This window comes from Chlorocebus sabaeus, chromosome 2, assembly GCF_047675955.1.
Source record: "Chlorocebus sabaeus isolate Y175 chromosome 2, mChlSab1.0.hap1, whole genome shotgun sequence".
Taxonomy (NCBI): Eukaryota; Metazoa; Chordata; class Mammalia; order Primates; family Cercopithecidae; genus Chlorocebus; species Chlorocebus sabaeus.
The window spans coordinates 49,226,743-49,250,452 of record NC_132905.1 but is presented as its reverse complement, the minus strand read 5'-3'; the positions used below and the strand labels follow the sequence as shown (position 1 = coordinate 49,250,452).

The 23,710-nt window shown below is 39.3% G+C and overlaps 1 protein-coding gene across 3 annotated transcripts in view; it reads right to left on the bottom strand.

The window, feature by feature from the left end:
- KIF16B (kinesin family member 16B) overlaps positions 1-23,710 on the bottom strand; it is a 313,597-nt gene that overhangs the window by 223,099 nt on the left and 66,788 nt on the right. For all 3 annotated transcript variants that reach the window (XM_007960606.3, XM_073008383.1, XM_007960575.3), the window contains exons 9-12: positions 23,448-23,579; positions 22,081-22,256; positions 15,464-15,529; positions 12,133-12,192 (exon numbers count right to left, since the gene is read on the bottom strand). In XM_007960606.3, coding sequence (XP_007958797.3) covers positions 12,133-12,192; positions 15,464-15,529; positions 22,081-22,256; positions 23,448-23,579 — 434 coding nt within the window. The remainder of the gene's footprint in view (positions 1-12,132; positions 12,193-15,463; positions 15,530-22,080; positions 22,257-23,447; positions 23,580-23,710) is intronic.

Here is a 23,710-nt window from a genome sequence, read left to right as displayed (position 1 = left end):
GTTGGAAAAGTTTCACATCAAAGAGGTTCAGAGTAAACAAAATTAATAAGGAAAAAATGGATGACGTTACTGTAATGCTGACTGTGTGCTAGACACCACTCTCAGCACTTTGCACTACTCCTTTCTCACCTTGTATGACAGGTACAATTACTGTCTGCATCTTAAAGTGACCTGTGACCACAGTCAGAAAGATGACAATGCTGGATCCAGAATAACAAAGGTGACACTGTAAAGTACTAGATAAGACGTGAGAAGTGCACAGCCATCTCCCTCCTTGGAAATATCAGAATATCTTGGTGATAGACATCCACATGCAACTTAGGCCCTTATTCTTTTATCAGTAGATGCCCATTAGCTAATTATGCTGATTAGCATAATCTGATACTTACAGATACATACTTCTTAATACCAACACTTCTGTCTGGAGCTCTGCTGCCTGGAGTTAAGAGAAACTGCTATCATCCTTAAATAATGCAAAGGCAAAATCAACCAGGATGCTAAGGAAAAGTAATCTCTGAAAACCGGCTGTTGTGATACAAATGGAAGGCAAGTCCAACCTGCCGCTCCTAGTAACTGGTGGGATGGAAAACATCAAGCTAAAGAGGTCAATGGGAAATTAAGCCAAATTCAGAACTACCTATGAAAACTGGAGAAAAGAACACACCCACATTTGGAGCTCATTTTAAATCATGTAATCGATCTAAAGGAGAAAAGGAAAATGACTTTAAATACACAGAATTTGTTGTGCGCCATTCTTCAGTTCTAACACCAGAAAACAGAGGGCTCTCCTGTTATGGAATGTTCACACCACAGTACAGATATTCAGCTGCTCTTTTACGTAATTTTTCAGCTCAGTACAGGATTCCTGAGTCATAAATATTTTCTCTTAAGAAGTAAAAGAATGCTTCAACTCATGTGCATCTCCTGTTTGCCTTGAATATATATGACACTATAGTAAGTGCCCAAGTTCTATATCTATGGTAGCAAATGTGAATGATGTCACCCAGAGTCACCTGCTCCCCCAACCCCAGCTCACAGAAGCTGTGGTGAATGAGCTTGACCTCACTCCAAAGGGCTCCAGAGGTGATCCCTGATTCATCTCAATCAATCAGGGTAAACTAACTCTTATCACACAGGTTGGTTTAGATAACCTAGACCTAAGCCAGTCAGCATACAGTGTCTCCCTGGCCCCAGAGACTGGTTCAGAAATGCACCATTCAGTGCAGAGTTCCAAATGCTGTTGGGAACTCAGGAATACACACTCCTTGAATTTGGGTACGCGTTAGGGAGATATGAAGCTATAATTGCTACTCTCCCTTTGCCGTTCTGAGGGTAGACAGCCTGAGGAGTTAAGTCGATATACCAAAAAGTAGAACCAAGAAGAATCCTGGTGAGCCAGAGCCCTGATCAAACGATGCCTAAACTCCATTCCACCATTAATCTTCTGTGAGCTAGTAAACCCCTGTACCATATAATCCAGTTTGGAACTGGGTTTTCTGTTATTCAGTGTAAATAGGCAAACATAAAATGCTACCTGATAAAATATGTCTAAGTAACACCAGCTTGTATCTGTATAAAACTACATACTTTAAAAAGTTTCCATATACATAATTTCATTTCTTTTCTGCCCAGCTGAGAAGATAGGTATTACTGGTAACCCAATTTTACATCAGAACAGATAGATTCAGAGTAAACAAAATTAATAAGAGAAAAAGGATCACATGCTGTAATGCTCACAGTGCTGACCATGTGCTGCACACTGTCCTCAGCCTCTGTGTGTGTTCCTTTCTCCCCTTATATGATAGGAACTACTATTGTTGGCATCTTGCAGTGAGGTTCTGAGAAACAGAAAGTGACTGGTGACCGAGGTCAGAAAAATCATAAAGTATTGATCCAGAATAACACACAGACAAAAGTCACTAGTCTAGGCAGGCAGAAAACCATCTCCTTGCTCCCTGGCTCACTATTGCTCCACCAACCACCGGCTCCTCTCCAAGCTCACAAGACTGAGATATCCTCCAAGGTGAGTTAAATGTGTTCCTGGGAGACATAAACAATCAACTTATCTGTGTCATGAACTTGCGTTTTTTTAAGCTTCTCAGCCAACTAAACCAAGTTCCTAAGATGCAGCATCCACTGAGTACAACACTTCCATATGACCAGTCAATCTTTTCCTCTCCAACTGTAGCAATAAATATGCAGTCAGAGCCCATCAGTGCACATGCCTCACTGCAAAAGATCAGAAGGAAAATCCCTTATGTGTTCAAAATAATTTATTGCATGCACCAACATTTAACATGGTGCACATGAATTATTTCTGAGCCTTTTGGCTCCAGAAATGTTATTCAAAAGTAAGAACCAGCATATACTTGGAATACCTTTATTTATGAGCAGCTCCTTCAAGATGAGAACTGCAATGGAAAATACAGTAGGCTTGGCATTAATAACCACATCAGAGCTGGTTCTGCGAATAGCTCAGCTCAGCCTCTGACCCTGCCAAGTGCGACAGCACTGACAGTCATCTCCCCTGTTAATTATCAAGTCCCAGTTGCAGAGAACAATGAACTTTGTTTATTACTTTGCCTTTCATCTTAAAATACAGTTGCAAGAGCAGAATCTTAGAAAAGGAAGAACACAGTTTGATAGAAAATAGCAGCCAGAGTCTAACTTTAATGAGAGGTTGATGAATTAACAACTGCATACTATATAAAATACAGTAACATCTTTTTTCTCTTGTTTTAAGATCAAGGAAGAGCCAATGAGATAGTATAGTAAATGCATTAAAAAAAGATAAAAGGATTTGCACGAGATGGTACTGGTGGCGGCTTTTGTTCAGACAGACTCAAAATCATCCATGCTAGTCTGCAAATTAAAGCAGAGAGACAAATAATATCTCATAATCCTCTCTCAAGTCATCTTCATTGCAACCCCTGATCCCAAATCCTTCCTCCTTCCAACGCTCTCTTCTATAGGAAGACAGGAACACACACTCATACACACACAGTGGCGAACCACCGGGGCCAGCAGAAGGCAAAGGGGCAAAGAAAATAGAGAAAAAAAGATGCTCGTAGCAGATTTTTTTGCAAAAAATGACAAGAATTACTGATCTCCCTGTACTCATTCCTTTGGGTATTCCCCTCACTCCTACACTCTGGTTGTACCCATGACAACCTTCAGCCAATGAAGCATTAGCAAATGAGATGCAACTGAAAGCCTGAAAAAGGCTTGGACACTGGGGTTATCCTTTCTTGCCATTCTTAGGATCCAGAGACCACCATGTAAAGACCTAAACTGATGGGGACGAGAGACACAAGACCAAATCATTCCCAGCTGACGTCGAGCCAGCCACCAGCCACGTGAGTCCATCTTAGACCATTCAACTCCAGGGCATGAGTGAAGGCAGGAGAAATCCACCAAACCAGGCTGGTCCACAAAATTATGGGAAATAATCACAGTCTATTTAAGCCACTAGGTTTTAAGGCAGTTTGTTCTATAGAAAAAAACCTCAAACTTGTCCTGAAACATCTCAAAAATGGAAGAACAAGCTGAGTTCAAAAATTATTCATGGAACACTTCCTATTTATAAAGAGCTACTGCACAAGACACTAGAATTTTTAAGGGATTCAAAGATGAGCAAAACGTTTTCCCTGACCTAAAGGAATTTATAATTTAACTGAGGGAATGACAAACATATGGATAGTTACAACACCATGAAGGATCAAATATCATCCCCTCCCATCTCCAGGAACAGCTGTCATTCCATGTAGGAACTCGTTCCTCCAAATAACTTCTGCAGTAACATACAGCCACACTGGGCCTCTGAAACCAACCATTCAGTGTTCAGACCTACTGAGCAATAAACAAAACAGACAGAAACTGTGTCCTCATGGACTTTATGTCCTAATGGATGTCAATTCATAGAATACTTTCTATACTGCAAGGGCTTTTCCAAGTGCTTTACGTGTATGTGTGCAGACGTGCTTATGCATACACATGCGTATATAAATTCACTTAGCATAAGTTATCTTTTTAAGTAAATTTAACTAATAAAATACTAGAATTGAAAAAGTCTTATTTATTTTACATAATCTCAGGCTTCAAATATCAGAGACTCTGCAAGCTGAACTCTGATATTGTTGTATCAACAAATGTATTTTAGGCCCATTTTGGTTAGAAATCAGAGGATAAGACTAGATGAGACGATGGGAGCTTTGCAGAACAATACCCAATAGTGGGGAAAAGTCTTCCAGCACTTCTAGAATGTAATCTCCATGAGGGCAGGGATTCTTTGTTTTGCTCACTGGGTACACCCGGTGCCCAGAACTATGCCTACCACATAAGATACTCTTAATAAACATGTGCTTAATGAGGGAGGGAGAAAGGAAAGGAGGGAGAAAGGAAGGGAAGCTGGGAAAGAAATTCTATTATGGGGAGAATATTTTCAAACCTATAGTAATGCTAGGAATTTCCTTCTCAGCAGGTAGCAATCCTAGTTCATCAGAATGTCAGCATGTCAAAGGATGCCCACCACCTCTCATCTCTTCTTCGCCCAAAAGTTTTCAAAAGTTTGAAAATAGTTTTTTAAAATTACAAAAATGCACCTCACAGGAAATTTACTGAGATCCTACAGGCATGACCTACACATGGACTGCACTAATCCACAGGCGCTGAACTACACTGACTTGATTTTTACAATGAAAACCAAAGGGGAAAGAGCACTGACTTCTCAAATTACCACTGCAGCCAATTTCTGCTTGGATAAACACTTAGAAACTCAATATATTATTGTCACGTAGCCGAATGAGCTCTGGAGTCAATACTTTCCATTTTTAGAACGGCGATAACTAACTATAAACAATATGTGTGATTATCTGAGGTCAGAATGTTGAAGCATCAAATGCCCAAAGAGTTGTCGGTAAGGAAGCTGGTAACCCATGGCTGAAAGAAATGTCTCCTCCTTCATCTAAAATCTAGAGGAAATCGATGACCACAAATAAAATTATCCCCTAGATCTACTCCCAGGTTCAATGTTTGTACCAAGAAGAGGTCAAGATTAACTGCATTTAAACGAGAGAGGTCACAAAAAATGTTGTCTCCCCCATGCTTTGTCTGTAGGTTTTCCAGAAACCAGAGGATTCAATGCCCTGGACAACAGGAGTTCAGACGACCACAGGAAACTTGTTCCACAAACCTGACCTGCCACGAGCCTGCTGAGCAACAGCCCCAGTTAGGAGAGCTGCTTCCGAATCCATTACACTCCCAATACACATCTCCACGAAATGGAAAACTGCAGGCAGCCAGAGAAAAAAATCTTTTATAGGTTGCCATAATCTTCTGGAGACAAAAAGTTCAGTGGATTGATTATATTATAAAACAGATATAAGCTGGTTGAAAGCACACCTCCCCATGAAATTTAAACTCAGAAAATCTTAAGCCAGAAAAGGATCCCAATCTCATTTTACTACATCTCTTGTTAGTCAAAACATTTTGAAAGAGTGAAAAGTTCTCTTTCATCGGTGTGCTATCCACCCCTGCCATAGCCCTGTAGTATCCTGCCTCTCCTACTCCCCCAGAGAAGGAATATCAAGACACCAGCGCAATTTAAACTTCAATCATTTACATTAGGATCCCATCACACATGGATTCAAATATGCTCCATCCTCCAAATTCAGTTTTCGACAAACACTAATTGTTAAGTGTGTAAGACACCTAATAATTCCACATAATTAAAGTCTAAAGAAAACAACTTCAATCCAACTTATACAAATTGCTTACTTTCCAAGGAAAAGCCTCTCCAGCTAAGCATCTGCATGTGAGCGCCTGCCTCTCCTCTCCCCACCCGCTGCTACGCCACAGCCAAAAGTCCTGTGCAGGCAATGAAAACACCAAAACCAGCCAGACATTGGAGTCATCAAAGGATATGTTTTCAGCAAAAAAAAAAAAAAACAAAAAAAAAAAACAGGGACCTTATTGATTAAAAAATGAGAAGAATAACCAATGCCGGAAGGATTCAAACAGAGAGTACTCTGAGGGCTGCGAGGACCATTTTGCAGCTCTGCTCCGGACAGACACTCACAGAGCCAGCTCTACCTTCTGCTGCACCATCTGTCAAAGGGCTGCCAGCTTGGCACTGCAGTCCAAACTGTCTGTGAGTTATTTTGAAGCACAGAGCTCAAGGAGTTATTTGGAAGCCAGATGACATACCTTGAGCATTTTTCTTTTAACTGTTCATAAAATGCTAGAACAGAGAAACCAAAATGTATGCAGGACAGATAAACCCAAAAGGGCATAAAGACTGGGGTGAGGAAGGAGAACACAGGAATGGAGAAAAAAACTGGGGATTCCTCCTCTTAAAGGATCACTTCAAAAAAATCATTAGCAATAAAACATAGGGGACTTGTAAAAGCCAAGCCTAAAGCTACACAGGACAGGGGGATTGAGTAGTCACTTTGTAAACTACTTCAAACACCAGGCAGTCAGCACAATATTGTAGCCACACAAAAGGGAAACCGATATGAAGGATCTCAAGAATCCATTGATGTCAAGGCTAGATTTATCACAACACTAACTTCCCAGTTCCAAGAAAATCACTGCAGTTGGAGATAAATTTAGCCAGGATGAAAATCACACTGAGGCAGCATCCTAACAAAGAGACCAGAAAGACCCAAGAAGAGAGCTTCGTATGTGAACAGAGCAGATTCTGAGGTGCTGGCAGTGCAGTCCAGAGCCTGCATGTGGAACACACTTGGGTATCAAATGTATCAGACAAAGCCTAACCACAAAACAGAAACTGCTTCAGTATTTAAATCCAAGGGACTTTAACACCAAGAATTGGTTACTTAGCTGAAGGAACAGCTGGAAAGCCATTGGGAACAGTAAGGCCACCCACAAACTGGCAACAGCAGAGACCAGCATCACCCTAGGCAAGAGGGGCAAAGTCACGAGGGGGTATTTCCTGAGGGCAAGGCTATGTCACCTGGCAGAACTGCAACCACAATGGGCTGGTCCTCACTACGGGAGCTGGGGCCTTGGGGAAGAGGTACCTGCTGCTGGGGATGCTAGGCGAGGCTGAACAGCGAGGGCCTGGTTTCTCTCTTCCATCTCCACAGGGATCCAGGAGCCCAGAAAACGGTGGCCCACAGGGGTCAGCCCACGAGACAGGGTAGAGCAGGAGAAGGAGAAGAACAGGTATGAGGACAAGGAAGCCTAAGACCACTCAGCATTTCTTCAGTGTGTCTAAAACAGCACTGTCACCCCAGCACTTTGGGAGGCCAAGGCAGGAGAAATGCTTGAGCCCAGGAATTCCAGACCAGCCTGGCCAATGTGGTGAAACCCCATCTCTATAAAAAATACAAAACTTAGTCAGGCATGGTGGCACAGGCCTGTAGTCCCAGCTACCTGGGAGGCTGAGGTGGGAGGATCACTTTAGCCCAGGAGGTTGAGACTGCAATGAGCCAAGATCGCACCACTGCATTCTAGCCTGGGTGACAGAGTAAAACCCTGTCTATAAAAAAAAAAAAAAAAAAAAATAGCACTCAAACTGGAAGGTACAGACTGGAGATCAACTGGAAGATCCCCGGGGATCTTATTAAAATGAGGATTCTGATCCAGGAGGTCTGGAGCTGGGCTTGAGGGCCTGCATTTCTAAGCAGCTCCCTGGTGATGCTGATGCTGCTGTCCATGCTATGCTCTGAACAGCAAGGATCTAACTGATCCAAATGAAGGACTGAGCTGTACTTCAGCCATATTCCCTCCGAGAATAAAAATGCACAGTCATCCAAGAGTCTTTCTAGTAGGAATGAGAAAGTAAGATGAAAAACGTAGCGAAGAGCACAACTGGGGCAGGACTGCTGCCTGCACCACACTCCCTGTCACTCTGCCCACTAGGCCATCAGATTTGTATGGCTCAGGGCTGTTGCTATGGGCTGGATTACGTCACCCTAAAATTCATGTTGAAGCCTTAACCACTAGTACCTCAGAATGTGACCGTACTTGGAGATAGGGCCTTTCATTGTTAAAATTAATTAAGGGGATTAAAATGAGGTCATTAGGATGGGCCCCAATCCAATCTGACTGGCGTCCTTATAAGAAGAGGAGCTTAGGCCAGGCATGGTGGCTCACACCTGCAACACTTCGAAGGCTGAGGTGGTTGGATCACCTGAGATCAGGAGTTCGAGAACAGCCTTTCAACATGGTGAGACTCCGTCTCTACTAAAAAGACAAATAATAGCCAGGCACGGTGGTGGACACCTGTAATCCCAGCTACTTAGGAGGCTGAGGTATGAGAATCGCTTGAACCTGGGAGGCAGAGGTTGCAGTGAGCCGAGTTCACGCCATTGCACTCCAGCCTGGGCAACAAAAGCCCAACTCCATCTCAAAAATAAAAGTTTTTTCAAAACACACAAAAAAGAAGAGAAGCCTAGGATACACACAGGGAGACCAAGTTGCAGGCACATAAGAAAAGGCCATATGGAGATACAGACAAGAGAGGACCATCTGCAAGCCAAGGAGGGTAAGGAGGGGGGCCTCAGGAGAAGCTAAATCTGCCAGCACCTTGATCTTGGACTTCCAGCCTCCAGAACTGTGAGCAAATAAAAGTCTGTTGTTTAAGCCATCCAGTCTGTGGTATTTTGTTTTGGCAGCCCTAGCAGATTAATACAAAGGGTTTTATTTTTGTTTCTTGATACTAACCTAATCCCGTACATTCTCACCGCATGCCTGCTCTATGAGAACCAGAGTGCTAGGAGCTGGCTCGCGGAATGATAATGAGACAGTCCTTGGCCAGATCCTGCTCCTGTTTCTCTGTGTGTAAGAGTTGGCAGAAAGAGGAAGAAACCAATACCACCTAACTCAGAGGACAAAGAATCCTGTGGGAGAAGCAAAACTAAATACTGCAGAAGCACAAAGGAAAAGAAAATTCATAGTAACTGGGAAGTAAGGGAGAAGAGGAGTGATCGGGGGAGGGGGGCTTCGAGGTGGATTTTGCTAGAGGCACAGAAAGGGGACACATCCTGAATGATGGAGTAACACAGGCAAAGACCACAAGACACCAGGAAACCCAAAGCCCTGGTGCGCACACCAACCAGCAGCAGGCCCTCTGGCAGGGCAGGGACTCCAGGGGTGGTAGGCACAGAAAGAACTGTGCTAGGACAGATGACACCAACAAGGAGATTAGTGCCTGTAGGGGCCAGGCAAAGTCTGGACTTTAGAAAATGAAAAGTAATAAAAATGAGGATGGTAGACTAAGGGGCAAGAGAGTGGAGACATAGAGTATAGTACAGAGGATAACAGAATTCTCTCTCATTACCTAATTGTCTAAGACCTGCCTTATTAAAATAAACACATGTTCTACTGTCAACTACTTTCAAAATAACTCAGAACTTTACGATGTCTTCCTCTGTTAACTTGGATATAAGGAAGAGGTTGCCATCCGCTGTGATTTCCAAGCTGGGAAGTAGGGTACGTGGCAGTTATGGATGAGTGCCATGACCCAGTGAGTCAGAAAGAGAACTGAAGACTAAGATCCAAGTTCTGAGTTCTGCAGATCAAAGCCCAAGGCTCCAGCCACGATGACCATGTTGCCACCAGCTCTGCTGCAGTCAGTGCCTGCTGTCAGAGCTCACACCCACTCAGCAGTCTTTCGCTCCCCCTCCACCTTCATTCAACAGGACCATGGATTCCACTCACCCAGGGCAAGGGAAGCCACCGACTAGGTGTAGAAAGAAGGGAACAAAGTCACTCCTTGCTTTTGAGTATCCAAGAGCTTAGGATCTGGTGATTTCCAGGGAAATTTAAGGAACTTTCAAAAGTAATTCTGACTTCAGTGGACCTTCGCCCTACCTACTGACTTCAGCCTCCTGCCCCAGCATGAGAGGGGGTTTCTACAGTCACTTCTCATGATGTATGCCAAAAAACCAAACTCACAGCTCATAACTCAAACAGGGAATATGAGCACACAGCTCAGGAAACTGCCACTGAGTTGGGGTGGGTTTTATGCAGCATTACTGGAACAATGACTGACTGATCTAAAACTCTAACAGCAGAAATACGGGAAAGGATCACACAAACCACACAGATACAAACCCATCAACTAACAATCAATTTCTAAAGAATGTCTTCATAAAAAACATTTGAGTAGCTCTCCTCTTCACCTTAGTCTTCAGGCACTGTCTTTCAATAAGAGTTTAAGGCAGCCCTTAAAATATCAAACATAAGCAGAAAATGACTACAGGTTTAAAGCACAAATACCAGCAGAAAAGTCTAAAAACATGGGTTTATAAGGTTGAGAAAGGGAAAAACATTGAAATAGCATTCTCCTTTCTCATAACGTTTAACACCTAACAAGCATCACATTTTTTTCCCTTCTCCTATGAAAAGTGATAAAAAAGAAAATAATTAGACTTATTTTAAAGGATTGGAATTGGAGGAGGATTTAACTTCAGGACCCAAAATCACCTTCTGAGAAAGAGCATAAGAAAAAGTTCAGGCTGTCATAGCTCTCCGCGTGGATACCCTTTCCAGAAAGCTTATAAAAGCCGTAGTACATCGACATGGAGGGACACTGCAGCAGCAGAGAAGACGGAGCTTCCGTCTTTTCATCTCCTGCAGCACTGCCTCCTGTGCTAATGTGCACTATGTATACTAATGACTTTTCAATAGCCAACAGTTTGATTTCTTTTTGTTCCTTAAGTAGAGCAGATTTTAGTCCTCCCTCTTTGACAAATTTCTGGAGCAATGTTACACAGTGCCATGAAAAGTCAAATGACTTGGGCTTCAGGGGCTGAGGCACCAACGCCTCTTACAGGGAATGAAACTTAAACAACAACAAAGTCACATATTTGGTGAACTTACTCCACATCTGACTATTCTGAAATGTGAATGAAGTCTTTGCTCAGTTTCCTGCACAAAAATCTCTCAACAAAGGAAACATTGCAGAAGTACATCAAAATAATATGACATTATCATTGTAATCAGGAGGAGATTTTGAAAAGTCTGAATGCAGAAACCCTCACTTGTTGCAGTACAGAAGCTGGAAAGGCCATCTCTAGGACCATCACAACCTACCACCATCTAAACTTAAGCACAATCTCTGATGTCGTGAGATACAATCTTTCTGACACCTGAGCAAGCCAAGTTGCCTAAATGGTGCAAGGAGAACATTACATAATGCTGAGCCTGCACTCTGAAACAGTTGTCAGATGCAGAACTCACCTGCAAATCCAAGGCTGGATTTACCCGATGTAACAGTAACTAAGTGTGCCATTCTCACATGAAGGTGAGCCACGTTAGGATTTTGCCAAGACATTTGGCCAAGACTCATCTATCTGGTCTCATCAATATCAGATGGAGATTTTTGTTCTTTGGGAAAGTTTTACCTCAACAGACGTCAAAAACAAATCTCACATTCAATAGCCTCTGAATTCTTTTTTCTTGTGCACAAAGTTGGCCAGATACCACCAAAGCACAAAGCTCGAATTTGTGTCTCAAACCTGGTATGGCTGACTCCCAATAGATGACAGAGGTTTTCTACCAACTCAGCAAAAAATGAGAACAAAAAGAAACTTGCATTTTGAAGCATTATGATAAATGGAGGCTACTGCTGACATATTTTCACAGTGAGTCTTGCCAGAAACACAGGCCATCCCAGTCTAGTCCTTGAGACATACAGAAAAATATTTTGATAGGAAATTACTAGCTTTGAAATTTCTGAAATCTAGCCATGCTTTGCCAGCATATTCTATAATATTGCCACGGGAAAATTTTTTCATTTAATATGTTGCTTTGATATTGGCTTTAACAAAAGCAGAAAAGCAAAGTGGATATATTTGAATATTAAATAGAGTTCTAATATGTGCTGAGTCAAAAATGGAAAAACCCCAACAAGTAAAGGCAAACACCTTAAATATCAATATAACCTGTACGTATTAAAACACACAGCTATAATGTCTAATAGCCTTCTTTCTCACTTCTTCAAAATCAAACCAGAACTCCCATCCCATGAAAGTCACTAATTGGCTCCAGTGATCTTACCTTAACAAAGTATATAACTGCCATGTTTGGAGATTTAAAAAAAAAAAAGTTTTACCAGTTTAATCCACCATAGTAAGACTAAAGACTTTGTTTAGTCCTTACTTTCAAAATATTTTGGGTTTCATTCCACTTATTTGTCCATTCCTTGGTCAATTCTTGAACCTGAAAAGAAAAATAAATACATGACTAGTTCATAAAAAAGTTTATAATTTTCTTCTAGTTTCCGAATTCCAATATCTCGTGGAAAGATGTACTATAATTTTTTAAATGAGATGGCGACTTTTAAATAGCGACTTTTATCCCTGAAAGAACCATCACCAAAGATAAATCAAACAAGCTGATTTCATCCTACAACCTACATTATGGCAAAGGAAAGAAGAGACAGAAATTTGTCAATTTGCCTAGAATTTCACAACAGCCTTTTCAATGGTGTACTCAATAAAAGCAGCTTCCTTAGATTATTAACCAAAATTCCAAGTTTAAGGATGACAGTGTCCCACTAAAGTTGTTAATATTTCATGATTATACTTTAGATCCTAAAAAATAGTGATTTTTTTTTTTCTAATTAGACGTGATTAAATCACCTTGGATGCTGTAGTTTTCCTTTAGGAGATAATTTGCTTTTGTAGCTAATTAATAGGGCTTATAAATCTCATTCTATCTTTTTTGTTGTTGTTGTTTTTTAAAGATGGTTCTTTAATTGACTCTTAGTAAAAGCAAAAATCTTTTGATAAAAATCACTTCTTTCCAGTCGGCTCTAACTTAGGGAAGAAAACATGCTCAACTGTTGAACACAGCACAGCTGGAAACTGCTTCTCAAAGTTAATGGAAATGTTTTGTTAGTTCCCTAAAACTTTTTAAATGATCCTAGTGATTAATTCATTAGGAAACAAAAAGTGACACTTGAGAGGCAGGAAAAATATGAATGAAAAATGTGTTCTGTGGAAAGGAAGAGACCAAGGTCTATAAGAGAGTAGCTTCAGAAAGCCTTTTCCTTTCAGCACCTTTATCATTCCTGCCACGTCCTCATTCCCAGCAGCAGACACCCTCCCATTAAAGCTACCTGGTCTCCCCAGTAAGTTTCCCTATTTAATCAGGCCAAAACGAATGCACACAATACATCTGCTTGTAGTCTCACCGCTAAGATAAAGTGATTTTCTATATGCCATTAAGTATAGTAACTGGAAAGGATATTCAAGTCAGCAAACTTAATGAAAGAAAACATCAGTTATTGACAAGTATCTGCAGTGATGGTTTATCCAAGAGGGAAACCAAAATATATCTCATTCACCTATAGTCAATCATTCAGGGGTCCTCAATTTATCTCAAATAAGACTGTGGGAATTCTAAGTTAACTTAAAAAAAAAATAATGTCGCTTCTTTTACTAGTTATTAGTGCCAAAATCTATCACCTTCTTGATGAAAAACAAAGGAAATAGGACTGGAAGAGCCTCTCGAACTCTGTGCTTTGCTTGTTTTGTTGTTGTTGTTGTTGTTGTCTTTGGGTTTTTTTTTGGAGATGGGGTCTCACACTGTCGCCTGGGTTGGAGTGAAGTGGCGTAATCACGGCTCACCACAGCCTCTACCTCCCAGGGTTAGAGTGATCCTTCCACCTCAGACTCCTGAGTAGCTGGGACTACAGGTGCACACCACCATGCCCAACTAATTTTTGTATTTTTTGTAAAGAGGAGGGCTCATCATGTCGCCCAGGCTGGTCTTGGGCTCTTGGGCTCAGGCGATCTTCCTGCCTCAACCTCCCAAGGTGCTGAGGTTACAAGCGTGAGCCACTGCACCTGGCCTGCTTGTTTTCACTGGTTTGGTAAGGCTGTCCTGATTTATCTTAAACCAGTTCTACACTCCAGTCCTTCATTTCATTACTTGAGTGATACCAACACTACAGACTCCTGATAGCAATAAAAGTCATGTGGCTCTCCTGGCTTTTTGTTTTGAAAAAGCTTTCAGAGAAGGAATATTCTCATGCTTTCTCTCCCTATGGAAGGGGAAAAGACTGGTGTATTGAATTTACTAATTTATACTCATCGGTTAACAGACTGCCACTGGCAATTTATGTGAGAACACAAAGCACCCAACAGTAAATGATTCTGCATTTCACCAACAGATAGGTTTCTCATTGAAGAAATGTGAGCAAATCAATCCTGTTTGAATTCAAACAATTCTAGCTTAGAAAAAGTAAGTATGCCTTGGATTTATTTTACTGTTGTATTTAAATGAAATAATATCCATTTAAAACATTAATTTAAAAATGCAAACATATGCTACTACTTCTAACAGTGGGATCAGGTGATGAGATTTATAACCAAGCAAATTGCAAACAATTAAAATGGGTCAGCAAAAAACTAGACGATAATTTAGAAAATGTTAGGAACAAGATAGGCAGTCATTTCTGTCACAGCATGTATAATACATCCAAATTAATATGTTTATTGGTTTTCATTAACTTATTTGGTATTCACGAAAACTATTGTTAAGAAACAATTTAAGACTATATCTAGATATAGTTTAAATCATAGCACCCAAAATTAGAATTTGAAGCATTAATACATAAAATTTCATTTAAAAATAGGGATTACAAAATTAATGTTTTACTAATGCTATTATCAGGATATTAATCAGCATAATTATCCTAGACATGTCAACAAGTTCCTAACTACACTCCAATTTTTATCTTCCATATTGTGTATTCTTGAAAAAGCTTTTACCAACAGAATCCAATTTTCTTTTTCAATCTGTTTTAGCCATTCAGCACCATGAAGAAAATCGACTCCAAAAATTGTTCTAATGTCTGTTTCTCTTTTCAGAGAAGTTTTAAAAAAAACAAAAAAAAAAGCATAGAACCAGGTCAGTCATAAAACTGGCTTTTCAAAGGCATGGGCACACACACTGGCTTTAGCCCATAACAGCTCCAGATCTCTTCTCTCTTTGGTTACTCACTGCCAGTCTCTCACGTCTCAAACCTCATCTAGCTTCACAGAAACTAAGCACCTAACTAGAGTAATCAGAGATTCCTCAAGCCCCACTCTTCCCATTGGAAACAACAAAAGGCTAAAGGATGGTCATTGTTGAGCCCATGGGGAAGACCACTGTTTCATAAATGTTGAACACAGACTCCCTCAAACAGCGACTCCAGTCAACTCCGACGACCCAAGCAGCCTCACTGTTTTGAAGGATCTGCATGTCCATTTAACTAAACATCATGTGCCAGACAAATCCCATTTATTAAACCACAGAGAATGTTCTGCAATACATACAATGTCAGCTATTGTGCTTCTGTAAAAATGATCACCAATGAGGGAGGGAGGCTAAGTGCAATAAAGAAAAAGAAGGCATCTCAAATGGCAAGTCCTAAAAAAGCATGCACTTCAAATAATAGTAAAAGTTATGATTTAAAAATATAAGTCAAAGTATCACTTACTCTTGCTTCATTCTGCTGAAGTTTTTCCTCCATACTTAAAGCTGTGGGAGAGTCTAAGAGGGCAATCTACAATATAAACCAAAAAGAAATCAGCGATTAATAAACAGCAATAATCTAGGTTTTTCCCTGAATATAGAAAATTATCCAAAATTTCACAGAAACTATTAAGAGTAAAAAGTAATGTCCTACACCCTGCCAAAAAGCGTTGAATATCACCAAGTCTTTACTCCATGGGATACATCTCTCGTAATATTCAAAACCATGACATCCCAGTAAACCTACATTTGCAATACAAATCAGCAAAGCGAAAGATGTAACATACTGACATTTTACCAAAATCAAACACAATCTAAATCCCTAGATCTTAAGGATTTGCCTTTTTAAATATGTACAGAGTACAACATTCAAAAGGGACGATGCCTAGGTCTTGCTCAACCACAGGCTTCTGAGATTTGTCCTTGCTGATCTATGAAAATGAGATGCATTTATTTTCACTGCTGATGGTATACCCCATATGGCATGGCTACATGACAATCTCTGTATCCACTTCTTTATCCCTGTCGAAGAAGTGTAAAGATTGATGTGAGAATGATAAATACCAAAATCAGTTTAAAACTGAGCAGGATAAGCAGACAGAGACATGAGAGGGAAACGGAATCAGGCTGGGGCTTAAACCACACTCGTAACATGTAAGTCCCCTGACCTCAGTGGCAGGGACACTGTGCTTCCTATTCTGCCTCCTTTTCTCATGGTCTAAGATATCCCTTGGAAGAAAAAAGAAAGACAGTATCCCTCCTACCCTACCTGCAGGCAATCACTTTTTCTCAATTTGGTTGTGTAAACTTACAGTTACTCTAGTCATATGCAAGCATGTTTTTGTTGTGTTTTTAAATATAAGTGGCATAAAAACACTATTCTGGATATTGCCTTTTTAACTCACCAATATATCTTAGAGAAAATTCAGTAAAAATAAAAAACTGCTTCACTCTTTTTAACAATTCCAATTTCGTTATACAATATTCCATTGTATAGATTTCTATGATTCATGTTAGTGCTCTCCCATCAACATAAATGTGGTTTTCTTAATCTTTCAGGAGAACTATCCTTATGCCCATTGCCTACAGTATGTACGAATAAATAGAATAGAATCTATCAATAGAATAAATTCCTAGAAGAATTTGTGAGTCATCTATATGTGTAGTTTTTATTTTTTACAATTGCCAAGTTGTCCTCCCCAGAGACTGTAGCATTTTTTTAAATGACTATTTACTTTTCAATTTCTCATAAAACAAAAATACCCACAAGGCGGTCTTCTTCGGCACAGTTAAATGTTCAAACTATGAAGACTACCACGGGCCACACCTGGCATGTGTGTACTGAATGAAAGCAGAGCTGGCCAGAAGGGAGCACAGGCGTTCATCTTGGTGGGCAACGTCCTCGTGACAGTCTATGCAGTAGTCCTCAGAGATGTCCCAGAGCTATTGTCTTTGGCCTTCCTGAGTAACCATTCACATGTGAGGGGTCGAGATTCACATGGGCATCGGCGGGACCCACCCTGGTTAGAAGCCCATGCCCACAGAACCCAGCATCTCTTTCAACAATACCACAGGCACATCCTCCAGGGGCCCCACAAGGGACACACCCTGTTACAAGAGTCACTGCCCTCCAGGAAACCCAGAGCTGTGGCTTTTCAGCTGATATTAACAGTATCTATGTAGTTCATCCTAATACAGATGTAATTCACCAGGTAGGCATCATTTTCGTCATTAGGGATGTTGCCTAATTAGACAGGTGTCATCCCACTTTTATCTGGTTTGTATAGAATGAAGCCAGAAAGTTAACCCAAGGTCAAATCCATCCTCAGTGAGGAAAAGGGAGCTTTGTTAGCACGTTACTACAATGCGTCATTGCATCTAACATGTTGTCTTGCACACAGATGGTACTTAATAAATATTTTTCACTGAAGACATGAAAGCAGCAGATGTTAGTATTACTGCATTGTTTATATATGGTTGACAATTTTCAAAACAATTAGAAAGTCCTTTATAACATGGGTGATTTTACAGAATCCATTGTTGAGACTTCTATTGATAATCAAAGCTGAAACATTTCTGCCACATCATCAAGTCAGTAGATAATCAATGACTGAACAGAAGCACAAAGACTCATGACCAGCACCCCTTAAGAAACATTATTTTTAAGCACATGTAAAGAACGACCTTCCTAAAGCCTTTTAAAAGAAATCATTGGTAAAAGTGTCATTTTCAATTAAATTATTATTTACAAGGTGTATCTTTAGAAGAAAAATGTTTCTAATCAAATAATACTCAGATTAAGTTCGTACGCTGTTAAATCAAAAGTAACATTACCTCAAACACACTATTACACAAGTGGAGTAATAGCATTTCTACCAACAACGTATACAGGCACCCCTCGCCTCACACCCTCGTCAATACATTGTATAGTCAATTTTGTTCTTTGCCCAACAGGTGAAAAGGACATCCTGCTTTTAAAGAACTTTGAGGTATCATTTACAGACAGCCAAATACATGAATCTAAGGTCCACTGGTTGATGTACCCATGAACATGTGTATATATACTCATTTCACTATTCTTAAAATCTGTATTTATTGTATTTCAATGATGTTGAACATACTTTCATATGTACAGAAAATATTTGAAACTCTTTATTTCTATGGATTGTGTTCACATCCTTTGCTCCCTTTCCTGCTGTGTTGTGATGTTGTCTTATTTTTTCATAGAACTTCTTTTCCTAACAAAGAAGGTAGTCTTCTGTTGCATGAACAGCAATCTTTTCCCTGGTCTGTATTGATTAGAGCAAATTTTCATTATGTTTCGTAAATATGCTATGTTCTTACTTTTGTCTCTGTGAGCTTTCACAGAATAAGAAGGAAGAGTTAAGGTTTTCTGTGACAAATGTGCGTGGCTCTGTCTCCTGCTATTTCCAACAGTTGTGCTGTTTTTTTCACTTATGAAAGTTGGCATCATGTCTGATTTAGTTGTGAGCTCACCCTTTGCCATGATAAAGTGCTCTTTTTTAAGCTCACACAATGCTGTTTCTGCACCACTTTCTTTCCTCTTGAATTCACTGGTAGCCCTTTGTCCATTCTTACAAACACTATATAATTTTTACTTTGTGACGGTATCTGAGATGTGTCTTCTTTAAAGTTTACACATAATGATACTTTTATTATTTAAAATTTATCTCTAACCTCAGCTACAAAAGTGAGTAATTCATTCTACTTTCATCTTCCCTTTCCCATCATCCTCTTTGCTTCCCACCTTTGGTTGTGTTTTTCATTTCTATACTGTTTGATTTACTTGTTGTCTCCAGATGCATTCAAGAGAGATGAGGGAGTCAAGAGACATTTTCTCTCTGCCAAATTAAATGTAGAAATATCTGAAAATATGTTTAAATATAATAAAAGAATACTTTAAAAAAAAAAGATATTCAAATACTCAACTTTATCAATAGCCTGAGAAGTACAAAGTAAAATTATTCTACGATTCTGGTATATATCCATTAGGATGGTTACAATGAAAACTGGACAATACCAAGTGTTGCAATACTAAGAATTGAACCAGCACTTTTATACACTGATGGTGGTCTATTAACTGGCACATCTACTTTTAGAAAATTGCTTGGCAATATCTACTAAAACTGAACATATATACTTCTTCTGACTCACCAATTCCACTTGTAGACATAAATCTAACAGAAATGTATCTATATGTTCACTAAAAACAACTAGAGGAAAGTCTACAAAGCAATAACAGCCCAAAATAGGAAACCCCCCAAATACCCATGTGAAGTACAATGGACAAATGAGCTGGAATATATTTGCATGATGGAAGACAACTTAGCAGTGAGAATAAATGGATCCACTACTACATGCAACAACATGGGTGACTCTCACAAACATAATGTTGACTGAAAGAAGTGAGATCAAAAGAGTGAATATTTTTCATGATTTCATTTATATAAAGAACAAAAACAGGCAAAAATAAAAACTAACAAAGTCTGTAGAGGTCAGGAGAGTGGTTACCCTTGAAAGAAAGGGGAGTAGTTCCTGAAAAGAAGGATTAAGGGGGGCTTCAAGGATACTGGTACTGTACTGTCTCTTAAGGTAGAAGTAGGTTAGATAGGTGAATTTAGCTTATGAAAACTCAGTGAACTAAACACATATAACTTGCAATTTTGGGGGATAATACTTCAATAAAAGATATATGTAGATATATATATATCTACATATCTAGATCTACATAGTAGAAGAATCAAATACATGTCAAAACCTTTTGCTTTACTAAAATGGTGCTTTAAAAACTGATGCACATGACTTTTTGCAGTGGCAAAGACAGAAAATTATTAAAAGTAGAAGTTGATTTTTATTTAGCTGTGCTTAAAAAAATAAGCCTAGAAATAGAACTCAGATTCGAATAACATTCTCAATGAACCACAGCAGTAGCTAGGATAGAATAGTCTAGTAATAGAGCAATACTCCCAGAAAAATGTATACAGAGATGTTTAATGGACATTTAAGAACACCTGCTGTTTTTATTAAGCTTCATAAATTTAATTAATTTAGGATAAGCCTATATTGTCTCAAAACAATTTATAGCTTCATAGCATGATAAATTATTTTAAATTGGATTCACATTTTTCTTGTAATATATTGTATATTAAAAATTTTATCTGCAATGTGTTCTGAAATAGACTTAACTGCCTTTTATATCCTCACCCCCAAAATTACAGCAACAAAAATACTCCCTTAAATATAGCAGTGGTAATAGGTCATAAAAGGAAAAGGAAAAAAGACTACAAAATATAAGGTAACTATATGACATACCAGTATCTCTGAAGGCATTTTTTACAGAGAAAATGTAAAGTTTTAATAAAGGTTTTTGATCTATATAAGGTTTCTTCCAATGATTTCCTCAGTTTAGTTTAAAAAAGATAATATTTTTTCCCTTCATTCTTTTAACCTAACAAAAGGTTAAGCACAAGAAACTGCACCTAGAATTTTCCAAATACTTTCCTTCACATATAGTAATTTGAGTGATCCAATCAAATCATCATTAAATTCTTACTTTATATAAACAATGTTTTAAAAACATTGAAAAAGATTCCAGGCCAGACATGGTGGCTCACACCTGTAATCCCAGCACTTTGGGAGGCCAAGGCGGGCAGATCACTTGAGGTCAGGAGTTCCAGACCAGACTGGCCCACATGGTGAAACCCTGTCTCTACTAAAAATACAAAAAAATTAGCCAGGCATGGTGGCAGGCACCTCCCAGTTACTCCGGAGGCTGAGGCATGAGAATTACTTGAACCTGGGAGGTGGAGGTTGCAGTGAGCCGTGATTGCATCACTGTACTCTAGCCCGGGCAACAGAGTGAGACTCCAACTCGAAAGGTAAAGAAAAGAAAAAGATTCTAATAACAAGGTGTATAAATAAAAATGACTATTGTGGTTCATGTTATAAGGGCCTCATCACATGGAGCTGGACTCTTCATTCTGACAACTTCTTTCACACAAGAGAGGCTCCACACCATAGAATAAAATGCATATGGAGATATTTTTAAGCACAATGAACAATTCCTATTCAACTGCTGCCCACCATCTTGTGAGAAAGAACTGCCAGGTACATTTCAGGATGCAGGAAATTCAGTGAGGTTTTCATCCCGTCAATATTTTCAAAACATTTATGGGATGCCAAGAACTTCAAGTGCCACATAATCCCATGTGGAAAGCACTGCTTCAAGAGGGACCACTTTGCACTAAAGAAAAGCATTTCTTTTCACGATATACTTAAGACATCCATTCATGAGTTAAGAAAGCAGGATAACTCCAGTCTAACATCAACATTTCAACATTTTAAAAAGCTATCCTTCATTTTCTTTCACGGGTTGCCTTTCTTCACGGCAATATCTAAGCCTACCAGAACTTTACTTCCGCCATTCATCACAGAATGTAACTCTGTACATACACCATGCAGACTATCAGGACGCTTACTGAGAAAATCACAAGACAAGGAATCTTCACTAGAATCGCAACAGATCCTAAAATGAGACTATTTCAACAATCAAGCGAGGGCCCAGGGACAGCATTTCAGCCAGGTCACAGGTGTAATACACATGTGTCACCGCTGGGCCACCAGAACCACCTCTCTAATAGGTGATATGACACAGGCATTCAGAAAGGTGTTCAAACAAGTCTTTTACTCTGTTAAAACACATTCTAAAGTCATAAAATGCATGGGTGAAATTTTAAATACTACTCTAAGCATACCAATTTCTTTCCACTTCAAGAGATTATGCCATTAATCCTATTGCATACTACATTTCCATCCATAATTGACAACTATTAGATAATCATTTCATATTTAGTGGATAAAATCTTACACACTGGGCCCATAATGAATGCAAAGGCCAACAAGAGGTTGATGTAAACGAGGGACTGGCTAACTCATTCAAAGCTTTACTTAGCACTTATTTACTCAAATCAATAGCACGAGTGAGAAAATTGTCTCATTAAGATCTAGAAATAGATGCCATTACTCAAAGAAAATTATCTATAAATCTCAGAAAAACCCAACCTGATTCCCTTGAGCAAGCAGCGTTTTCAGTCTGGCTATTTCAGCTCGCAGCTCACGGATAAGTTTGACGTTGGCATCCTCATTAATGGTAGGCTTGTTGATGATGTTTTTGGCTCTATTTGCATAGCGAAGAGTACTTAGGGTTTCTCCATAATTGACATCAGCAGGTGAAATGGCTGTGAAGAATGTATTCAAAAAATAATTTACCCAGCACTCCATATTTCATTTAGCACAAAGTTGGTTTGTAATTTAAAAGTCAGATTAACCCCAGGTCATTGGATAGACTAAATATTCATTGCCACAGTAATGAATATGAAAAATTATCTAACATTTCTAGGAAAGAGTGTTCACAATACAAAATAAAGTGTCATTTTGCTCTTCTCAAATCTAGAATCAACCACCTAACCAAGTCTAAAATGAGATATGAGACATTCTCCTATAGTTAGGTAGTTTTCCCTGCTGAAAATGTAAGAAGGTGGTTTAAAGACTATTTGTCATCTCAACATTAAGTAGGAATTCAAATACTTTTAAAAGTTCTGGCAAAGTCTACCATCTGGAAAAAAAAAAAACAAAAAAACAGAATATGATAAGTTTTGAAAAGGGTCACAAATGAATCCATTCTCTTCTTAAAGCTTGGTTAATCTTACCCACCTCCACCACCACCACTCAACTTTAAGGCTGAGGTGACTATACAAATGCATGTGGGTGTACAACCCAGGGCAAATCCCGTGGCTCTATAGTTAGCACATGGCATGAGGCATGGGAAGGGCACGAAGAGAGGGGAAGGGAAGAGGAAAGAGAGGAAGAGGGAAGAGAAAGTAGAGTCAGAAGGGAAACAAGTCCTGACTTCTCCCAAGCAATTATCTCCCCTTTCTACATTTGTTCTCTATTCTGCTTCTTTCAGTTATTGGCTGAAATATAGACATAAAGCATATTACTGTTACCACTATTTGTTTTATGCATTGGGGTTTTTTTCCCCTCCCAATTCTTACTTTTAAATTCCACATTTACTGCCTTAAATAAAAAAACAAAGTTGGGTTATTTTTACTTTGTGTTCCTATGATTTTTCTCCTATGAGGTAAGTTTCTACCTTATACTTGAAGCAAAGAAAAGCTGAAAAGTCTTCCTGCGTGTTATCATAGCTTCCAAAAGACGGCAAGGTGACATAACAGCTAATGATGAAACTATAGACTGAGCCATAGCAGGATCACAGGAGGTGATTTTCTTCAACATAGAAAAACCATTACTTTTTTTAAGATGTAAAAGGTGCTATTTGCTATTTCCTAATAAGACACTTTAAAGTTAAATATTTACAGTTAATTCACAGAAAATATTGTATGCTCAGAAAAGTAACTTAAAACACTTACTGGCAATCATGATAGTTTTAGAGTTTCCTCCAAGGCTATCTTTTAATAACCAAGTCAACACAGAATCCCTGTAAGGCACAAAAACTGGCTTCTTCTTTGCAAGTGTGTTTGCGGCATCCTGAGATAAATCGGCTATGAAAAGGAAGAAAAAAAGGGGAAAAAGGACAATTAGTCAAATTTTTTTTCCTCTACTTTTGCTTCATAAAACCCTGAAGATATTACCTCAGTTTGCAACACAAATGTTACACATGAGGAAAAAGAGG